Consider the following 22,981-nt stretch of genomic DNA (forward strand, 5'->3'; position numbering starts at 1 on the left):
TGAAAAGGGAAAAACATCCAGTATGTGGCTGTCCTGTGGGCAAAAATGCCTTGTTGATGCTAGAGGTCAGAGGAGAATGGGCCGACTGATTCAAGCTGATAGAAGAGCAACTTTGATTGAAATAACCACTCGTTACAACCGAGATATGCAGCAAAGCATTTGTGAAGCCACAACATGCACAACCTTGAGGCGGATGGGCTACAACAGCAGAAGACCCCACCGGGTACCACTCATCTCCACTACAAATAGGAAAAAGAGGCTACAATTTGCATGAGCTCACCAAAATTGGACAGTTGAAGACTGGAAAAATTTTGCCTGGTCTGATGAGTCTCGATTTCTGTTGAGACATTCAAATGGTAGAATTTGGCGTAAACAGAATGAGAACATGGATCCATCATGCCTTTTTACCACTGTGCAGGTTGGTGGTGGTGGTGTAATGGTGTGGGGGATGTTTTCTTGGCACACTTTAGGCCCCTTAGTGCCAACTGGGCATCGTTTAAATACGAAGGGCTACCTGAGCATTGTTTCTGACCATGTCCATCCCTTCATGACCACCATGTACCCATCCTCTGATGGCTACTTCCAGCAGGATAATGCACCATGTCACAAAGCTCGAATCATTTCAAATTGGTTTCTTGAACATGACAATGAGTTCATTGTACTAAAATGGCCCCCACAGTCACCAGATCTCAACCCAATAGAGCATCTTTGGGATGTGGTGGAATGGGAGCTTCGTGCCCAGGATGTGCATCCCACAAATCTCCATCAACTGCAAGATGCTATCCTATCAATATGGGCCAACATTTCTAAAGAATGCTTTCAGCACCTTGTTGAATCAATGCCACGTAAAATTAAGGCAGTTCTGAAGGCGAAAGGGGGTCAAACAGCATATTAGTATGGTGGTCCTAATAATCCTTTAGGTGAGTGTAGATGATCGACTACATTCTGTTCATCCAACAAAGGTTAAACTGAACTGCAGTTTTTCTTAACACAACGGGATGACTATTTCAGCTGAAATATAAAGACTGATGCAGTGCATGTTTTAATCACGTTAAAAGATCATGTATCAATACATACATGAAATAATAAGCATGTTACGTATTGATTAGCATATGTAAATAGGATTTCACTGTGACAGTAATGACCCTGTTAACCTTAAAAGCCCATATTTGTAAATTTTAGTATTCCTTCCATTTACATGAATGATCTAAATTTCTGAAATGTTCTTATCAAATTCAGTAAACTGAACTCGCATAAATTACTTGTGATTGTAGTTAATAGTTTTCTTCCTTATTGTGTTTCATCAGTTGTCTTCTGCCATCCTTCTCCCTCTTAATGTTTCTTTGTATGAGACACAGTGACCTGTAGAACCAAGATAATTACCACTAATTTTTACATTTTTAACTTGGCCTGTTTGTGCAATCTTGGCAAAACTAATGCTTTTTGTATATGATGAATGCAAATTTATATGTATTTATGTATAAATATAAAGATTTACAGGTGGCCCAGTGGTAGCGCTACTGCCTTACAACAAGTTGACAAGCGTTCAAGTCCTGTATGCTCTCTGAATGGAGGTTGCATATTTTTCCTGTATGCAAGTGGGTTTCCTTCAGGTGTGTTTGTTTCTTTCTACAGTTAAAGACATACATGTTAGGTGGATTGGCATTGCCGAATTGGCCCATTGAGTGTGCTCCTGTTCACCCTGCGATGGCATGCACACGGTGCTTGCTGGTACAGGCTCTAGCGTCCTCGCAGCCCTGCTCCGGATAAGCAGGTTTAGATAATGGATGATATGCTCTATTCATATTTTCATTACCGATGACTTATTTCATTAATTTGGAACTATTTGATTAATTGACAGGGTCATAATGCTGCACACAATTTTTTTTATTCCCCTTTAGGCATGTTCGCATCCACACAGGAGAAAAGCCATACAAATGTGACGAATGTGGGAAAAGCTTCACTGTTAAATCCACTCTGGACTGCCATGTCAAGACACATTCAGGTTAGTATGAACACTTTATCTTGCAAATAAAATTCAAGTGTACTTGTTCTTTAGCTAGTACACCACTAATTCTTTGTGTACTAAATGATACAATGTAGGCCCTTGTGACATTTCCTGTCAGCATTTCCATCACACTTACTCTAGTAATGTGCTTCAACAGCTTAACCTCTAAAGCACCTTGTGACTAATGTGCTTCTAAATCTATTATTACTAAACTCTGAAATATGCATCTGTTTAGGCCAGTAATGCAAATGCATTGTGGTCCAAAAGTAATGTGAATAAAGAAATATGTTGTTTATGGTCAGGTATAATAATGTACAAGTTTTTGAGCCATAAATTCATGCTTTGAAACATGCAAGGACTTTACTCTTGCATTAATGTACTTAATTAGACAAAGTTAAAATTTAATTCATAAAACAGTTGTTTGGTATTTTCTGTATTTCATTTCAAAAAGATAACATAAATATTTGATAGAGAGAATCAGTGTGCATTCACAAAAAAAAAAAAAAGGTAAAGATTATTTTGACTAATCTATATATATATAAAATTCTTTTTGCGTTTGAAACGGAAATTACTTATGACTACAGAACATATTATAATGCACTCACGCACTCGCGTTTGAAACAGAAATGACCACAACAGTCAGGTTACACAGAAAAAGTGAGACAGAAGCAGATCGAGAAAGAAGGCTCGCAGGCTCACAGGCTCACTGATCAACCTATACCACAATCACAATTGAGGGCCTCACAAACACCCGAACAACGTGCTGAACAAAATCGAATTCGACGGATGCAGTATTCACAGGCTACCACGTCACACAGGCGTCAGGGTCTGTATATGGAGGGTTTGAATTACAACATTGAAAAAGATTATTGCCTACATCCAAAAGTTACAATAGGAGAAATGGACATCATGTGTAAGTACCGCTAAGCACAGAGGGTTAAATTTGAATCACGTGGGATGTGTTATTCAGACGAGAAGGTTAAATTAACACCTTTAAGCCATCCACCTGAACCGTTGTTGTGTCTTACTTCTGGCGCAAATCCACATTCAACTCATTTTCTACAGAACATTAGGAAATAAAATTCGTGTTTTCAGATGACATCGTTTGGCACTATGGCTGCTACCGAGGAGTCTGGCCGACATTTAAAATGCGGGGGCAAATCTATCATAGAATTGGGTCATTAATGCCGTTGCCTCATGAGAGCCACAGATTTTTCCCTTCCACTCAGTGAGTGAAGCCACTGGGTAATCTGCTAGTAAATAATAGAAATCAAAGGCTACATTAAGACTCCCAAAGGCCCAAGGGTGTCAAAACTAAAAAAAAAAACCACCTCACTACCCCTGCTAGGCACATGTGTATATTTCCACATTTTGAACAGCACATATGCTGATAATAAGTTAGGTACAGGCACTGAAGAAGAAAAAAAAACACCAAAACTTTGTAACTGGTCAACTTCACTTTACTTTTTTTACTAAATTAGTGCATGTAAATTAGTGAATGTAACGAACAAATTGATGAGTGCAATATCACATCCGTGGGAAATCAACTTTTTTCCAATAGTACAGTTAATAGATAACTATTAAACATTTTTAAAAGGTCTGTGTCAATTCATGGCAAAAATGTAATATGTAATTCAATGTTTTAGGTTTGCATATTTGCACCAAATAAAACAAAAGACCGTATAAGGAATCGTTCGTTCTCTTTTGCCATTGTTTGGTACGTCTTATTATCTCCTGTAGTGGTCTCGTCGTTTTCCAGCTCGTTTTTCACATCTTTGTTGGTGTTATGGAACTCCACATAACAAGGTTTTGCAGTTTACAGCTATTCTGCTAGAGGCAGAGATTTTAGCCATTTTTTGAGTATCTTTAAGGCCAGTCTCATTAGTCTCAATTATGGTATGTACAGCTTGTTCAAATTATTATTTTTCATCAACTGCAAATGTCAGAAATAATTTTTGGCAAAATACTGTATTTTGATTTCATTTTTCATTTATCCGTTTGCTGCACTACTTGGGCCTCGTTTTGAATGACCATCCATTTTGTATTTTTCTCTTTTGTGGCCCAGTAACACATCAAATGTGCAACCTCATAAAAGTAACCTATTATAAAGCTGTTCTCTTTGTGCCCTACCCACTCATGTTTTTCTTTTAAAAGCTTTTTATATTGGTTTGATTGCCTTTGTTTATAATCTTGAGGATCCAAGTAGGGTGAGGATAGGTGCTGCCTAACAGGATGCTGTGAGTGCCAGTCGTTAAAACCTTAGACTAGTTTTATTAAGTACTAGCCAACCGCACGCCGCATGATCAGGCCGGTTTTTTAATGATTTTTTAAGCACAGGGACAAAATGAACATTTGAAAAATCGGTAATGTAATAAATCAGCAAGAAAAGCAACATTGTAACAATGCACGGAACGAACCAACACACAATCGTCCGTGACTGAAAACTGGCAGACCGGCACCGCTCATGTGCCCACCTCCAACTCGTCACTTGAGTCGTTATCGTCTTTGCACAGTCCAGATGCACCTGTGACTCACGTAGACTTTCCATGTTCCTGCAGGAGCATCTAAGAAGACGCATGTTTGTCGCGGATGCGAATTGCTGTATGTAGCGTGTAAAACAGTTTGCTATGGTGTACGCGGTCGTGCGTCGTAACCAAAAACTCGGTTTTTAAAGACTGCTTATTTCATTGTGTTTTAACGTCAGCTGTAAAGGATTGTTTTAAGGATCCCATGGGATACCCCTCGCAAACCATTTTACATGCTGCATATGGTGATTCACCTCCGGCGTGGCTCCTTCTTGCGTGCGCCATAGGTGTCTTACTTGTCGGCGGTTAGTGAATCCACGCCCCTTCCGGTGTGCTTTCAATGGGTGTCTTGCCTTAGTGAATTATTTATATAGATTTTTTTCTTGACTATGCTAAGGCCTGTTTGTGAGCAAGTCCCCAAGGTATGCACCTCTGTCACACTGATGGTTGACCTGGCTAACACAGAAGCCGGAGGACATTAAAGAGTAAAGCAATATATTGGGTGTGAAAAGCAGCCAGTCAGTGAAGATGAGAAAAGACTTTTAAAAACGTATTCAGTCATTTAATGCTGCCCATGTTTGAGAGTGAGCATTGTTTCTTTATTTTTTAGTTTAAAAGGTGTTCCTGAGCACCTGTGAAAGAACACAAAAAGGTCATTAAAATCATATTAAAAGTTTCACAGTTGGTTTAGTAATGCCTTTTATCTTAATGGGCTCCCACAAGCTGTCTTTCACTTTCTGTTATATGGATTCCTTGGTATTTGCTTTTTTAAAATATAAATTAACTTGGAAAGAGAGCAGCCCCATTAAGTAATGTTGAATTTAATTTTTCAGCGGGAACAAATGTGACTCTATTGTTGGAGAGGCATTTTTGATGCAGTGGCTCTTGTTACCATAGAAAGTACCTGGTGGGTAAAGTGTCAACTTATTTGCAAAAGAGAGCTGCAGACAAGAAGTATGCATAAGTAAGGAAACCAGGGGTGGATCTGGGGGAAAAATGCTTCTGTAAAACAATCGGTCTTAAAAATGGGAATATTTGATTTAATGACCTGTGGCAGAGGTAGGGTGTGAGAGTGGAAAGGGAGAGCGAGTGGGATGCAAGTATTCTTTTTGAATGAACATTAAAAATGCCTTTTTTTCAGACTGTCCACTGTCATACATTCAGTATGTATCCTCTACTGTCATTCTGGACCAGTGGTGTTTGTAGCTGAATTTACTGTATGCCCTATTTCTTTCAAGTCATAACAGAACTGAATTGAATGTGGGATGCAATAAACAGTGTTTCCAATTCAGAACTCACAATAAACATTGTTAGTTTGCTAAAATATAGTGCCAACCCACACCATCAAGTTCTAATCAGAAATTACTGTATTATAATTACATAAGAAAAAGTAAACTTCTTCAAGAAGGAGATGTAACTAAATAGTATTAATGTAAAATGCTAACATCTTTTTTAAATTAGGATACATTAGAAGTTGTTAAAATCTGCCTTCCTCAAAATGTGATTTGCAGCTAACATTTGAAAGAAAAGAAATCAGTTTTAGTTGTAATTGATGTTGCAACACAATAATATACTTAGTCTGACTTTATATTTTTGATACAAAAACTATGCACTGTAATATAGTTATCTTTCATCTTTTATTATAATTTTATTTTTAAAAAAATGTGTCTGCTGGGTGCACTCTACCAACCGAGATGCCAGACTGCTGATAAAATTAGTTTTCACAGTCAAGCTGGAGGCTTTGTTCCTCCTTTTTTTTAAAAAAAAAAAAAAAAGAAAAGAAAGAAAATGTTAAAACGTGTTCTCTTTTTTCCCCAAATCATCGAAATGTGCCATTCTTATCCTAAACAGAAATGTTGCCCTAGCAAATTATCCTAATTTGTCAAAGTATGACAGCTTTAAAATCAAACCTTAAAATGACCTTATAATAAAGGTAATATATAAATATGGATACTGGATGTATATGTATTTCTTTAGGTGCACACTTATTTGTATCATTATTCCGCAATGTTTAAAAAAAAAATAAATAAAATTTAAATGCCGCCCTGACCAAAGCACTGCCTGAGGTGTCTGCCTTGTTGCTGGACCTGGATACGACAATATGTTTTCACGCGTTAAATGGGTCACATTAATTACAAAAATGAAAGCTTTAACTTTCGCAGACCTGGTATCTTGTATATAAGCATCTACGCGTGGAAGTGTGTGTGTCTGTCCGGCCCAGAAGTAAGAGGTGAAGTCGGGATAAGAGCTTCTCCTCTGAGGAAACATAAAACTCACTTAGCCGCTAATAACACAAGCGGGGCCAGCACGTCAGCAAAACGAAACCTCAGAAGAAAAACAAAGTCACTTAGCCGCTGACAAAACACAGAACAGTATCCGTTTTACTTTTCCTCCCACTACTAATACACAAGCGAGGCGAGCATGTCGGCAAAACAAAACCTCCAAAGAAAGACAGTCGCTTAGCCGCCAACGCACAAACGATGCAAACACATCGGCAAATCGAAACCTCCAAGAACAGAGACGTCCAGAGTAGTTCCTTTCAATTACGTGACATCTCTACATTTCAATTTTTTTTTGATGATTTCAATAATTTCTAAGACCCCATGCTTTTTACGGTATGGGTTTACACAGCTAGTGTGTATGTATATATATATATATATATATATATATATATATGTATATATATATATATATATATATATATATATATATATATATATATATATATATGTATATATATATATATGTGTGTATATATATATATATATATATATATATATATATGTGTATATAATTTATTTACAACCAATAACCCCCAGCCCTAATCACACTGACTTAGCCCCCCCTTACATGTAATTGTTTCTATATATTGTCTTTGATTCTTGTAAGTCTAAGCATTATCCTCTAATGAAGGCCCCTGGCAGGGGCTGAAAGCTCAGGAATAAAAACTACTTTATGAAACGTGATTCATTTTCTCCCTTTGTGGATCTCCAGCTGATATTTACAGTATGTGTTTGTATATTTTTTCTTTTTGTGTGGAGAGTAAATATCTCTGTAGTTTATAAATTCAGTTCAGAACAAATGTTTTGATGTTGTACATTGTGAAATGTAGATTTTAAAAATTTAAGAACAAATTGTTGAAGTGGAAGTTTTTGGTACAATTTTCATATTGTAAACCTGGGCTTCAGGTAGATATAAATTTAAACTTTATTTTTTCCTTCATATCACTTTAGCGATGTAATATTTAATGAGCGTCCTTCCATCATTTTTGTTCAGCATTTTTGCCTTTGTTGTGTGAAAAAGAAGTTGGGTAATCATGAAGGTCTGTGTAGACTGATTGTATAGCATGAATGTAGATCTAATTTTAATGACATAACAATAAAACACTGGCAAGAATGTGGCCTTTCTGGAAATCAGCATGTTTTGCGTAAAGTCATTCTTTTTGGTAAGTTTTCTTTTCTGTGACCTGAAGTTGCATCATGACATTTAAATTAATTTGAAGAGCTTCACTCACCAAATCTGAGCTAGCAAATTTATAGGAAAGTCATTCATCCTGCATCATCCTTTATGGCTACAAGTTAGTTACATCGCGTAGTCCATGGCATAAATACTTCACAGCACCGAATGTTTGAAGTATAGGTATAGGAGATTTTAAAAAAAAGAATTCATTTGTACTGTGTCTTAGCCAGCCTTCGATATTTATATACCTTATCTTATTTGCATTAAAGTTCTATAAGTTCAGTCTACTGGAATAAATGGCATTTTTAAGTAATTACATAAGATTACAATCCTCCTCAGGTTTTAAAAATTAATTTTCTCTCACTCACATGTGTTAAATAATCTTACATCTGCCTGTCAATATTCCAAACCTCCTTATTCTGTCGTAGGGTCATCTTATAACTTTATATGCCAATTCTATGATATGTACATGTGCATCAGTGTTTTTTACATTTTTGTTTTCATCTGTACTCGATATTTAATGCATGTTCTATACCAAGATAACTTTCAGTTTGTTTATTTTTGCACTAGGCCAAAAACTTTTCAGCTGCCATATGTGCAACACATCGTTTTCAACGAAAGGCAGCTTGAAAGTCCACATGCGGTTGCACACAGGCTCAAAACCATTCAAATGTCCCTTCTGTGAACTGCGATTTAGAACATCTGGACATCGGAAGACACACATACAGTGCCACTACAAGCCATCTTCTGAGCCTAAGAAGAGCAAGAAACCTGTGGAACGGCAACACACTGAGGCTCTCCCACCCGTTAGCCTGCTTAATCCATCGCATGGTGATCCCAGTGTGTTTATTACAAGCAACCCTGTTCTTACCAGTCAATTTGAGCAAAATTTGCTACAACAAGGCATTGTTGGACAAGCCATTCTTCCTGCTTCTATGTCAGGTAAGTCCATTCTGAAAAGTATATACTTACTTTTTTAATAAAACCCTTAGATTTGTGCAATTGGTTTACTTTATGTATTAAATTGATTAACATTTTTCAATTAGACCAAAAAATAACAGTTTTATGTTATAGTGTATAAATGGTAAACAATTAAACAACTGATATGATTTCATGATTTCAGCTTTCATGTTAATTCAGGAATACAGCTACACAATTCTTTTACAATCGCAAAATGATTTTAATGTATTGCTCAGTGATATTTCCGTTTTTCTTTGCTTGCTAACTTCATTTTCATAATAATAATAATAATAATATTAATAATAGCAAAAACCTTCTTTTATTTTTATCTGATATACTTTATCAATCCTCAAGGGGAAATTGTCTTTTCTCATGACCTATGGAGGTTAGAGGGTCAGGGTCAGTCATTGTACAGCCCCCCTGGAGCAATTTTCAGGTTAAGGGTATTGCACAAGGGCCCAACGAAGTGGGATCCTTTACAGCAGTAATAAGATTTGAACCGGCAACCTTCCAGATACCAACACAGATCCTTAGCCTCAGAGTCACCACTCTGCCATTTTATATCACTTTCTGCTTTTCTCTTAGGTTACCCTTTATAGTTGCTTATTACTGAACCTGCTTCAGCACTCCTCTAGAGTTTCCTTTGGATTTGGTATACAGATAGGGGTTGTAAAGTTGATTAAACACAAATGTACAGTTTAAATATGTATAGTAATTTTGGTACTTGTATACTAAACGGATGGCAGTTCCTACCAATTCTAGTGTTGGGCTCCGTGGGGGAGGCGCCCCTGTTGCTTAATTTTTGGAGTTTAAATTATTAGATTGGCCAACCCCAACCACAAATACTAACCTTAAATTTTGTGGGGGTGGAGCATAGTTGCCTATAGGTCCCTAAAGTTAATGTCCCTTTTGATTGCCTAATGTTAAAAACGAAAATCTGATTTTATAAGAAAAGGGTACTAGCTTTCCGTGCCATCTGTTAGTACACAAGTACCGTAATTTTTATTAGAATGAATATAACTTTTTTATAACATTAAAACACACAATCCCAGAGCCGGCCCTAGACAATTTCGGGCCCAAAGTAAACCTGCAGCTAGGGGGTCCGGGGCAGAGCTTCGGCCGCCAAGCGATTTCCTGCATTCTGAGCTGCAGAAATGCGTTTTCCCGGCATCTACAACCATCACTTTTTGACGATTTCCGTTTGACACTGACAACCGTAACCGTAACACACTGACAGGAGCCAAATTTGCAGGCTGTCAGCGCAGACTGCGCAGGCCCTGAGTGAAGGGTATGAGTGATGGAGGTCGGAGTGGGCCCGCATAAATGTCTTTAGTGACGATACATTAACAGATAAAGCTACATTTTAGCCAGCTTTTGCTGTTTCTACCAGGCAGCACGTGGAGGTAAATAGCTAGTCCAAGCACTATTTTTTTTTTGCTTTTTTATATTTTTTTATATTTTTGGGTAGCGAAGAATTCATCTTTTGCTGCTTTTTCTTTACGTTTTTGAGCACCTGATTTATATTTCTTTGTTGGTGGAACTGAAGACATTTAGAATACAATAATTTCAAACTGTGAAAATTCGGCAAGGCCTAACTACTATCTACAAGACGTTCTTTCTAACAAAATGGAAATATATTGATAAGAAGGTGAGTGATGGCTTTACGAAGAGAAGGGCCCCTTTTATGCTCTGTCAAGAATGCAGTGCGGTGGAGCGGCCCTGACTGAAGCATAAGTGGCCGCCTACTGAGGACAGAGGCACAGATGAGCCGTGGAGGTGGCAACAGGCGCGCTGGCCTGAGTGAAGCGTAATGAAGATTGGAGTGCTGAGTGGAGATGTCCACGTGGAGCAATTAGGTGATGGAATATGTTGCCCGTGAATTATATATATATAAAAAAATTATTAATAGAGGTTGGAGTGAAGGAGTCTGTTGCTCCATTGGGCCCTCCGCAGCAGCGTCGCATCACAGGAAAAAAAAATACCTTGGGCGCAGTGGGCCCGAAGCGGTTGCTTCGTTCACTTCGCCCTAAGGCCGGCTCTGACAATTTTCTCAGTACTCTCCTACAGTCTTTTCTGTTTCTCAGCACACCCCAAAGTGATGTCTGCATAGATGTCAACTAATCAGGTTGCCTAATATGCTGCATTCACAGATCACATTAGTTACCATCCCACTGAAGTAAATGATACTTCCATTCTGCTGCTTTTACTTTCATCCTGGAGCACAATATCTTTAAATTTGACACAACCTGTATGCTTCATGGGCAGCACGGTGGCACAGTGGGTAGCACTGCTGCCTCGTAGTTAGGAGACCCGGGTTTGCTTCCCGGGTCCTCCCTGCATGGAGTTTGCATGTTCTCCCCGTGTCTGTGTGGGTTTCCTCCCACAGTCCAAAGACATGCAGGTTAGGTGCATTGGCCATCCTAAATTGTCCCTAGTGTGTGTGCCCTGTGGTGGGATGGTACCCTGCCCGGGGTTTATTTCCTGCCTTGTGCCCTGTGTTGGCTGGGATTGGCTCCAGCAGACCCCCGTGACCCTGTAGTTAGGATATAGCGGGTTAGATAATGGATGGATGTATGCTTCATACTGCACTTGTCTCTTTCATTCTGAGTCAGCATGTAGTGACTGTGGTTAGTCTTCTTTATTCCTGAAGCATGCTTATGATACCTGAAGGTTATAGGAAATAATTAGCTTTATAATAAGTGTCTTATTTTCTTTGTCATCTTTTTCAGCAGACCGTTACTAGTTCTTGTCTCCATTCTCAGTGACTAGTATAATTAATGTAGCAAAGCCTACTGAAAATATATTGTAGTAGGAAATCGGGAGTACTCTGGATGTAAAATGTGTCTATAGATGTTTAGCACAAAGCAGTGATGCAGCATAAACCATACACAGGATATGGAAACAATTGTGTGCCTACACATAAAAGTAACATTTTGGTTATGCTGAAATTTTCAAGCTATTGTAAGTAATATTTAAAATGAATGTCAGTGCCCCAGTAAAGTATGTAGTGGTGTAGCAGAGCATTTAAGAGCATGAAGTATAAAGCTATGAAATCTTAATATCCATCAGATGAAATTGTAGGCGATAAGTAGCCATGTAATTACACTGCATTTACAGTGTTTACATTTGCTGTTAGATCAGTTGTCATTTGGTCCTTCCAGCATTGATTAATTTATTTTTAGAAAGTAGAAGATAGTCTCCAGAACTGCATTCTTTTTGATAGCTAGATATTTGGTTAACGAAACAAGTTGCTGTGTCAGTTGAGAAAGTAGCCTCAATAAACACAGCCATGATTTTCAATGGCAATAGTAGCATGCCACACTTCCCACAGCATACAGTAAGTGTTCTTTGTTAGTTTGCATTATTGGAAGTTTTCCGCATGTGCCAAACCAGGCCATATACGGATCTTGTATCTCATTTATCCAAAAAAGAGTTAGTTTATCAATGCATACAAAAATAACCCAATTTAAAAAAGGATATGTGATGTTTTCAAGAACCACTAAAAGCACACTGGATGGCTACATTATTAGGTACACCACCTTATTAACATGAGTACCCTACTCTTCCAAACAGCCAATTATGTAGCTGTAAATCAATATATAACATACAGACCTATTCAAGAGGTTGAGATTTAGGGTAGCCAAGACACTTAAATTAAGGGAATTTAACTGTGATGACTGCGGTGGGCTGGCATCATGCCCAGTGTTTGTTTCCTGGCTTGCGCCCTGTGTTGGCTGGGATTGGCTCCAGCAGACCCCCGTGACCCTGTAGTTAGGATACAGTGGGTTGGATAACTGTGATAAGGTATGTTGACAAAACACATGCTTGATGCTATTGAGTCAGCATGTACCAAAATCTCTGTTGAATGTTTCCAGGTCTTTGTTGAATTAATGCCTTAAAAAATGTAGGCTGCCCCAGAAGCTAAAGGAAGGTCTATTTAGTATTGGATATAATGACCTAATTCAGTAGCCACTGGGTATAATTTTGCAATTTTAGCTTTCAATAAACCTAAATACCTGTTCTCTGACATGTCGGAGTGAAAGGGTACCGTGTAATACAGCAATGAGACTGTCACATGTTCCAGTAATGTCTCACAGAAATTTCACCATAAAAAAATTAAAGGATACGTAGGTATTTGATATGAGTGTCATCATGTTCTAAATCAATATTCAGAAATACGCAGACACATGCTCACCTTTAAAGTGAATGTATTTGATCCTTTTAAGTTTTTGTTTCGTGTTTGGACTAGTCGCCTATGCGCTGCAATGGTTAACTGCACCTGGAAATGGGTTCTTTATAAAATAGCAATTACAATTTTTTGTAAAACATTTTGTATCAGTGCTCAATATGTAATGGATGGTATAAAAAAATATATACGGATAAATATGAAATTTCTCTGAAACAATTGATTTAATCATTAGAGTACTATACCAGGTTACTTTAAGAAAAATTTGACTAGAAGTATTCAGCCATTCATTTCTCATTTTGACAGAATTCCCTTCATTTAAGATGTGCAGTATATCATAAATATCAAGTAATCAATGATTACCCCGTAGAAGTAATGTCTGTCTATAAATCACTTAGCTAAGTCTAGTACAGGTGTTCTTGATTTCCTGAAAGCATAGTGATAAATCATAAAGTGGTATTCAGTTGTTAAAAAGGCAAATTTAGTAGAAGTATAAAATCACTAAGGAAAGGTATTTACTGGTATGTTTGAAAATGCTATTTATTCCTTGCCATCAGGAATATAAATCATATATCAGATCCTAGATCATTATGTACTTATAAAAATTTGTAGAGTTAGTTACACTTAAATGCATATTTATAGGCTTTTTAAGATTAATTACTGTAACTAAGCTTAAGTATAAGTTGAAACTTAGCTCAGTTCTCCTGGGTAGTGCTTATCAGTTTACTCTCTGGATATTCTATATCTGTTATTCCTAAATTCTTTTATGTATGTACCAAACCATATATTATAAAATAGCACATTTATTTATTTATTTTACAGTGCATACCTCGTTTACCTTTTGTGTGTGCCTGTGTGTGTATGTGTTTTTAGAATCCCTAATTCATCAGTAATATAGCTAAAACCTTATTCTGGCAATTCATCTCTCTTTCCGTGTTTTTTGCCTACTTTATTTTTATAAGTCATTCTTTGACTTCATTCTTATGTGTCATAAATCTGAGGCCACTCGCATACTTTCACAAAACCTTAATCAATTCAGACTAGTCCAGGTTTGTTTTTAAAGTAATTAACTGTGACCCAACAATGTTATTCTAGAGTCAAGAAATCAGTAAAATAAATACAGGTCCTAATATAGAAACTTAATGTTTGAGTAAATAACATGCATTATTTGATATGAGTATTATGTAACAGCAAGCAGTAGTATGTTAAGAAAGTTTGGTTTCCTTTCAGCTTATCAAAAACTTAAGTTATTTTTATATGAAATACGAGAACAGCAAATTAGCTTAGCATTGATAAATACTTTTAAGAGTACGAAGCTGAATACTGTGAAAAGTAATGTATATGATTAATATTATATTGAGCACTAAGGTCCACCCTATCATGTGCGTGTTTGTTGTTTTGTATGAAACTGGAGTTTAGGCAACACTGGTAGGCCTAAATAAACTCCTCCACTGTCTGAGTGTTAGGGAACACCACCTCCTAAACCAATGTTTCCCAACCTCGGTCCTGGGGGCACACTGTGGCTGCAGGTTTTTGTTCTAGCCAGCTTCTGTTTTTAATTAGACTCCTGGGCTAGTTATGTGATGTGTTATTTGTCAAGTTCTATGTTTTGGGAACAGTATAGAAATTAGAAAGCTAAGATTGGTAAAAAAAAAAATATATATATATATATCTCCATCCATCCATCCATCCATCCATTCTCTTCTGCTTATCCGAGATCGGGTCGCAGGGGCAGCAGCTTGAGCAGAGATGCCCAGACTTCCCTCTCCCCGACCACTTATTCTAGCTCCTCCAGGGGAATCCCGAGGCGTTCCCAGGCCAGCCGGGAGACATAGTCCCTCCAGCGTGTCCTGGGTCTTCCCCTGGGCCTCATCCCGGTTGGACGTGCCCTGAACACCTCACCAGGGAGGCATCCAGAAAGGCATTCTGATCAAATGCCCGAGCCACCTCATCTGACTACTCTCAATGCGGAGGAGTAGCAGCTCTACTCTAAGCCCCTCCCAGATGAATGAGCTTCCTGCGGAGGAAACTCATTTCGGCCTCTTGTATTCGCGATCTCGTTGTTTCGGTCACTACCCATAGCTCATGGCCATAGATGAGGGTAGGTACGTAGATCGACTGGTAAATTGAGCGCTTTGCCTTACGGCTCAGCTCCTTTTTCACCACAGCTGACCGATGCAGAGCCCACATCACTGGGGACGCCGCACCGATCCGCCTGTCGATCTCCTGATCCATTTTTTCCTCACTTGTGAACAAGACCCCGAGATATTTGAACTCCTCCACTTGGGGCAGGATCTTGCTCCCAACCCTGTGAGGGCATTCCACCCTTTTCCGGCAAGCAATATATATATATATATATATATATATATATATATATATATATATATACACTCACCTAAAGGATTATTAGGAACACCATACTAATACGGTGTTTAACCTCAGAACTGCCTTAATTCTACGTGGCATTGATTCAACAAGGTGCTGAAAGCATTCTTTAGAAACGTTGGCCCATATTTATAGGATAGCATCTTGCAGTTGATGGAGATTTGTGGGATGCACATCCAGGGCACGAAGCTCCCGTTCCACCACATCCCAAAGATGCTCTATTGGGTTGAGATCTGGTGACGGTGGGGGCCATTTTAGTACAGTGAACTCATTGTCATGTTTAAGAAACCAATTTGAAATGATTCGAGCTTTGTGACATGGTGCATTATCCTGCTGGAAGTAGCCATCAGAGGATGGGTACATGGTGGTCATGAAGGGATGGACATGGTCAGAAACAATGCTCAGGTAGCCCGTGGCATTTAAACGATGCCCAATTGGCACTAAGGGGCCTAAAGTGTGCCAAGAAAACATCCCCCACACCATTACACCACCACCACCAGCCTGCACAGTGGTAACAAGGCATGATGGATCCATGTTCTCATTCTGTTTACGGCAAATTCTGACTCTACCATTTGAATGTCTCAACAGAAATCGAGACTCATCAGACCAGGCAACATTTTTCCAGTCTTCGACTGTCCAATTTTGGTGAGCAAATGCTTTGCTGCATACCTCGGTTGTAACAAGTGGTTATTTTAGTCAAAGTTGCTCTTCTATCAGCTTGAATCAGTCGGCCCATTCTCCTCTGACCTCTAGCATCAACAAGGCATTTTCGCCCACAGGACTGCCGCATACTGGATGTTTTTCCCTTTTCACACCCTTCTTTGTAAACCCTAGAAATGGTTGTGCGTGAAAATCCCAGTAACTGAGCAGATTGTGAAATACTCAGACCGGCCCGTCTGGCACCAACAACCATGCCACGCTCCAAATTGCTTAAATCACCTTTCTTTCCCATTCTGACATTCAGTTTGGAGTTCAGGAGATTGTCTTGACCAGGACCACACCCCTAGGCTGCAGCCTTTGATGATTCAGTGTTGTTTCCCTGGGTCACTGCTCTGCTAATTTTTAATTGTCATTAATAAGATACAATGAAGGGGAAAAACTTCCCAGAGAAGGGGCAAAATATAATGAAATCAACAAAAGAGAGTTAAGCATTTAAGTCTATAGCAAAAGCAGAAATATTTCTAAATGTCTTATAAATGTAAAAATCATGCTGCTGTGCTTTTCTGAATGTAGAATAAAAGAAAAATAATACCAGCTAATTAAGTGAGATCAGTGCTGTCAGGTGTTGTCACTGATTAGGAATCTGGTTGGAACAAAAACCTGCAGCCACAGGGCGTCCTCAGGACCGAGGTTGGGAAACACTGTCCTAAACAACAAAAATACACGTCATAGCACTCCTCACCTTGTTTCCTTCCCAACTTCTCACGCTTGCATTATCTCATACTCCTGCGAATGTACGGCTGTCTCCTTTTCATTTACTGTCCACTCCAGCATGCAGGTTCTCATTTGGCAAACCAGATTGTCCTCTCTGTCCTCTCTGTCTATGATTCACCAGTTCAGATCCCTCACAGAACTGCGCAACCCCTTCTAAATAACTACCTTCCTTTTAGTTTTAGAAAAGCCTAATTTTATTATTTTTTTCCGGGTGGTTTACCGTCACTCGAAGTAACAGGCCTTACTTCATCTCAATTTCAGCACTTCGCTTGCTGGCTACAGCAACATTTTTCATGGTTGAATAAACTTACAAAAAAAACCAAATCTCTGGCTCAGTTCTGTAGGAAATAAGCAGAAACGATTTTTCAGCCTAAAGTTGCACTTTAGGATGTGCTATATTACAGTATGTAGCTTTAATTACGGTGAGTGTCGCACCAAAGCACTTTTCACATTCTATAATTCAGACAATTTTACATTTAAAAACGTACAAGTCAGTTACTCAGCGATTCTGTCATAGGGCATACTCACATATCCTCTTACTGTATAATTATCTGTACATAAATCAAGAAATAAAAACATTAGGGAAGCTGTATATTTTCTTTTGATTTAGGCAGAACTTGAGTTTTTTTTCTCTATAGTTATGACATTCACTGAAAAGCCTAAAAATGTCAACTTTCCACACTCAAATGCCCTTCTCCTCTAATTTTCTGTAAATCTTCCCTTGTTGTGTCCAGGAAGTATTTTCCCATCCTCCTTCTAGAGGCATTGGCCCATGTTTAAGCTCATAAGTCATGATAAGGAAAAAAGCCCAAAACTAAAAAAAAAAAAAAGTATGTTTGTTTAAAAATATTTTTTCTTAATTTTTGTCCTTCTTTTCTTTCTCTCCTTTTCCTCCTAGCAGGTGGTGATCTTACCGTTTCACTTACAGATGCTGGCTTAGCTACATTGGAAGGAATTCAGCTGCAGTTAACGGCAACTAACCTGGTGGGACCAAATGTCCAAATTTCAGGCATTGACACCACAAATATTAACAACATAACATTACAGGTAAACTAGACAATGAAATAGAAGAATAATGTATGCCATATTTGACATCTGTTAAAGCTGGTTCTCACTTCAGAGTTGAATCATATCTTACCTGTAGCACTTTGCTTATTGTAGTATTCCTGTGTTCTTAGAATATCACCTGTTATGTATTATCCACAAATATGAATTGAATTTGAAAATATAGTCTCACTCCTCAGTGCTGTGCTGCTTATCTTTGAATATATCTTTTCATAGATTCTGTGGTTTGATAATAAACTGTGTTATCTAGAAGCTTCAAAAATCAACCTAATTATTTTAGATGATAATTGTGTCTGTGTTAATTCTTTTTTTTCACTTTATTAAAAAAAAGAATTACACATTTTATGTAAATGAATAAAATCAATAAACATTTTTTAACATAGAATGCCAGTTACAAGCATAACAAAAGTGTAGACTTTTCACAGTTTGACAAATGAGTAGCCAATGTTAATAAAATTATTGTCAATGTTTTGAATTTCTGGTTGAATAAAGACCAGTCATAGATATCCATACATGCAATTTGAATAAATATCTGGGGCAAAAAAACAAGAGTATTGATCACAAATAAACTTCACTTTTCATTTCTCTGCTGCTTTAGGTCTCCCTTAGGTCTGTGTTAGTTCTTATTTAACACCCAGTTTAGCTTACTCAATACAGCATCATAATAAAATAAACCCAAAATGCATGGTAATATTTGTAATTTTTTAATTACAGTTATTATAGAATAATTATTTTAAAGTCATTTTCACCTAAACTGCTAGCATAGTATCAGCTTGCACCCCCCATAGTAGACCTAATGATGCAGAGCTTATAAAAAGTGCAAGTTTTCGTTGTATATCTTAATCTCTCCATTTAGAAGTAGTTTAAGTGTGAGGTATACAGCAGCAGTTTTATTAAACTAGATTTTTTTGTAAATTATTATCCAGTCACAAGAGTTTGCTCTTACAGCCATGTGATGCACACATGAGGAATTACCTGTCAGCTTTTAGGAGTTTCTTACCAGAGACTGAGTTGAAAGTATAGAATTGCCTGCTACTCTGCTTACCAGCCACATCTCCCCCAGGACCATGTAGTGATGTGAAACACTTTCTCCGCACATCTTTTCCCTAACTAGCATTAACAACTCTTTTGTCCGTACTACCTATCATCAATAACACACTTGTCTCCAGTTGTGAACCAGAATATGTTGTATTATGGATTGCTTACTTGGAAAGAATGTAGGGTTCATGCGTACAACATTTTTTTCCAGTTGAATGAAAAATAGTGGCTAATTAAAAGTATATTGATGACACCATTGTTTGCTGCAAACAGACATTATTCACCACTAAACTAGAGGCATTATTGGGGTGCCTCTCCCTTCATTACAGGACATATTTTACAAACGCAGTGTCCGCAAGGCCTGCAGCATTGTGCAGGACCCCTTACACCCTCACATGGACTTTTCACACTTCTGCCATCCAAGAGAAGATATTGTAGCATCAAAGCCAAATCTGCGAGGCTGCAGGAGAGTTTTTACCCCCAAGCTGTTAGACTCCTTAACACCAGGCTGCCCCCTGGGACCTTCCACACGGCCTCAACCACCACTAAAAACAGAACTTTTATACATGAAAACCAGAGTCCTGCAAATATGAGTGTGCAGGTAGAGAAGAACTGAAAATCTCATACTGACCTCTAAGTATTTTGACACTCTTGATATCCTTCTGCTGTAAAACATTCTGACCTGTCATTGTTTGAACATGTCTTAAACAACTATTATCATACACTAATACTTTCTGTATTATCTATATATATTATTTATTTATTTATTACATTACATATCTTACACATCGATATTGCTGCTACTTCTTTGTCCTATCTTTGCACAATGTCTTGTCTTGTTTGTGTTTTAATTTTATAATTCTATTTTTAATTTATTATTTGCACATCATGTTGTTGCACTGTGGACCCTGAGCTTCGCAATTTCGTCTATCTGTATACTTGTATATGGTTGAGATGACAATAAAGTTCACTTTGACTTTGATGTTCCCAATCTGTTACCCAAAATCTTTGAGGTATTTTAGAATTTGGAATTTTCAGATTCCAGTACGGCATGACGTTTTAGTTGTGGACGGGTTTGGTTGTTATTATTTCATGGCGTTGCTTATATTGTGTGCAATTTACCGCAAGGGTAAGAAAGTATAAATGTTAAGAACAGACATGTTGAATAAATTTGCATTCTAGTGTCCTAACATGATGTACAAAGAATACCCAGAAGCTGCATCTTTTTGCAGGACTTAGAACCAGAGGAGGTGCCCCATTGGTGGTCTGTTTAGGTTCAGTGTTGTGTGCGACTGCTCTTCTTCCTGTTCTCAAGAGTAGGAGGCCTAGAAATCGATTCACCTTTTCACCAAGTCTTTAAGTATATAAATGCAACTGCTTGTAAAAGTGACACATTTTATAATATATATACACTGTGTGCACAATTATTAGGCAAGTGAGTATTTTGACCATATCATCATTTTTAATGCGTATATTCCAACTCCAAGCTGTATTAACTTGAATGCTTATTGGATTTAAGCACGTCAGGTGATGTGTATTTGTGTAATGAGGGAGGGTGTGGCCTAAGGAGATCAACACCCTATATCAAGGTGTGCAGAATTATTAGGCAGCTAGTTTTCCTCAGGCAAAACGGGCCAAAAAAGAGATTTAACTGACTCTGAAAAGACAAAAATTGTAAAAAGTATTTCAGAGGGATGCAGCACTTTTGGAATTGCTAAGATATTGGTGTGTGATCACAGAACCATCAAACATTTTGTTGCAAATAGTCAACAGGGTCGCAAGAAACGTGTTGAGAACAAAAGACGCAAATTAGCTGCCAAAGATTTGAGAAGAATCAAACGTGAAGCTACCAGGAACACATTACCCTCCAGTACTTTCATATTCCAGAGCTGCAACCTACCTGGAGTGCCCAGAAGTACAAGGTGTTCAGTGCTCAAAGACATGGCCAAGGTAAGGAGGGCTGAAACCCAACCACCACTGAACAAGAAACATAAGTTGAAACGTCAAAACTGGGCCAAGAAATATCTGAAGACAGATTTTTTTCAAAGGTTTTATGGACCGATGAGATGAGAGTGACTCTTGATGGACCAGATGGATGGACCTGTGGATCAGTAATGGGCACAGAGCTCCACTCCAACGTGGAGGTGGGGTACTGGTATGAGCTGGTATTTTTAAAGATGAGCTAGTTGGACCTTTTGCATTGAAGATGAACTCAAAATCAACTCCCAAACCTACTGCCAGTTTTTCAAGACACTTTCTTCAAACAGTGATACAGGAAAAAGACCATGATTTTTATGCAGGCCAATGCTCCATCACTTGCATCGAAGTTCTCCACTGCGTGGCCAGCCAGTAAAGGCCTTAAAGATGAAGGAATAATGACATGGCCCCCCTTCCTCATCTGACCTAAACCCTATCGAGAACTTGTGGGCACTTCTTAAACGCTAGATTTACGGGGGAGAAAAACAATACACCTCTCTGAAGAGTGTCTGGGAGGCTGTAGTCACTGCTCCACAAAAAGCTGATCATCAACAGATCAAGAAACTGACAGACTCCATGAATGGAAAGGCTTATGACTGTTATTGGAAAGAAGGGTGGCTATATTGGTCATTGATTGATTGATTTTTTTTTAAATGTCAGAGATGTTTATTTGTAAATTTTGAGGTGTTTGTTTATTATTCTCACTATAACAGATGAAAATAAACAAGTGAGATGGGAAAATTTTCATTTTTCCTTTAGTTGCATAATAAATCTGCACACTAATAGTTGCCTAATAATTGTGCGCACATATGTATTCCCCTGATGATGTTCACACTCACATTTCCGTTGTGAAACATTCAGGTTTCAGGTTTATTAACATTTTGGATTGACTGATAGCACTGTGTTTGTTCCATATTAAAATTAATCCTCAAAAATACAACTTGCCTAATAATTCTGCACTCCCTGTAATGCAGTGGACTGATGTCTGGTCCTCTGTTCATCCAGCATGGCATTCACAAAAGTTGGTCACTTTGTGTGGATTATGTAAAGAATAATAAAGCAGCGAATATAAAATCAGAGCACCTTTGTCTATCTATCTACTTGTGGAAAAATTATATCTTTAAAAATGGTGGGTTTAGGAAAGGTTTGCAATTATCTTAAATCTTGTATATTTTAGTGTATGCAACAGTATGTATATATCATACCTAGCTGACAGGCAACCTCAGAAGACTGCTATTGTTATGTCAATTTACTCTTATCTTTTAAAACAGCTACACTGATGTAGTTCTATTAACTTCTGAGACTTGCTTCCAACAGTACCTTCATGCTTAAAAAGTATGCTGTTTTGCCATATTCATCCTGAAGGTTTAAATGCATGCTGCTAATTGATTTTGTGCTCCATACAACATGAAATGTAACTTATTGTCATGTGTGGGGAGCACATTTGGCACAGCAAAATAAGTGTAAAATATTGCAATTTTTGTAGCTTTTTGAATTTCACAATTGTTTGAGATTGTGATTTGTTCAAATAAAAAGCAATGTGTAGTGTATCAGGTAAGCAACCGTAGTAAAAGGGCAGCTTGGTATAATTTTTCAAATATCACTATTACATTTCAGATTGAAGTAATTATCATTACTCATATAGGCACAACTCATATAAGCAGTCAATCATGAATAACAGCATCTTCAACAGCATGGTGTATATTTAATTGGAAAAGGGATCCTTTGTACTAGTATTTGTTGGGGGCTGAAGAACATGAGTGTGCTGCGAGTGCACATTTACGAGTATTTTTAGTTAAAATCTAAAGACATGCAGGTTAGGTGCATTGGCGATTCTAAATTGTCCTTCGTGTGTGCTTGGCGTGTGGGTGTGTATGTGCGCCCTGCGGTGGGCTGGCTCCCTACCTGTGGTTTGTTTCCTGCCCTGCGCCCTCTGTTGGCTGG

At 38.0% G+C, this 22,981-nt stretch overlaps 1 protein-coding gene across 3 annotated transcripts in view; it reads left to right on the plus strand.

Annotated features, from left to right (window-relative positions):
- Positions 1-22,981, plus strand: part of LOC120515544 (zinc finger protein 236-like) — a 170,054-nt gene that overhangs the window by 123,678 nt on the left and 23,395 nt on the right. For 2 of the 3 annotated variants that reach the window (XM_039736606.1, XM_039736608.1), the window contains exons 21-23: positions 1,902-2,005; positions 8,563-8,934; positions 17,856-18,004. In XM_039736606.1, coding sequence (XP_039592540.1) covers positions 1,902-2,005; positions 8,563-8,934; positions 17,856-18,004 — 625 coding nt within the window. The remainder of the gene's footprint in view (positions 1-1,901; positions 2,006-8,562; positions 8,935-17,855; positions 18,005-22,981) is intronic. The other variant, XM_039736607.1, reaches the window with a different exon arrangement.

The sequence above is a fragment of the Polypterus senegalus genome, chromosome 15 (assembly GCF_016835505.1).
Source record: "Polypterus senegalus isolate Bchr_013 chromosome 15, ASM1683550v1, whole genome shotgun sequence".
Taxonomy (NCBI): Eukaryota; Metazoa; Chordata; class Cladistia; order Polypteriformes; family Polypteridae; genus Polypterus; species Polypterus senegalus.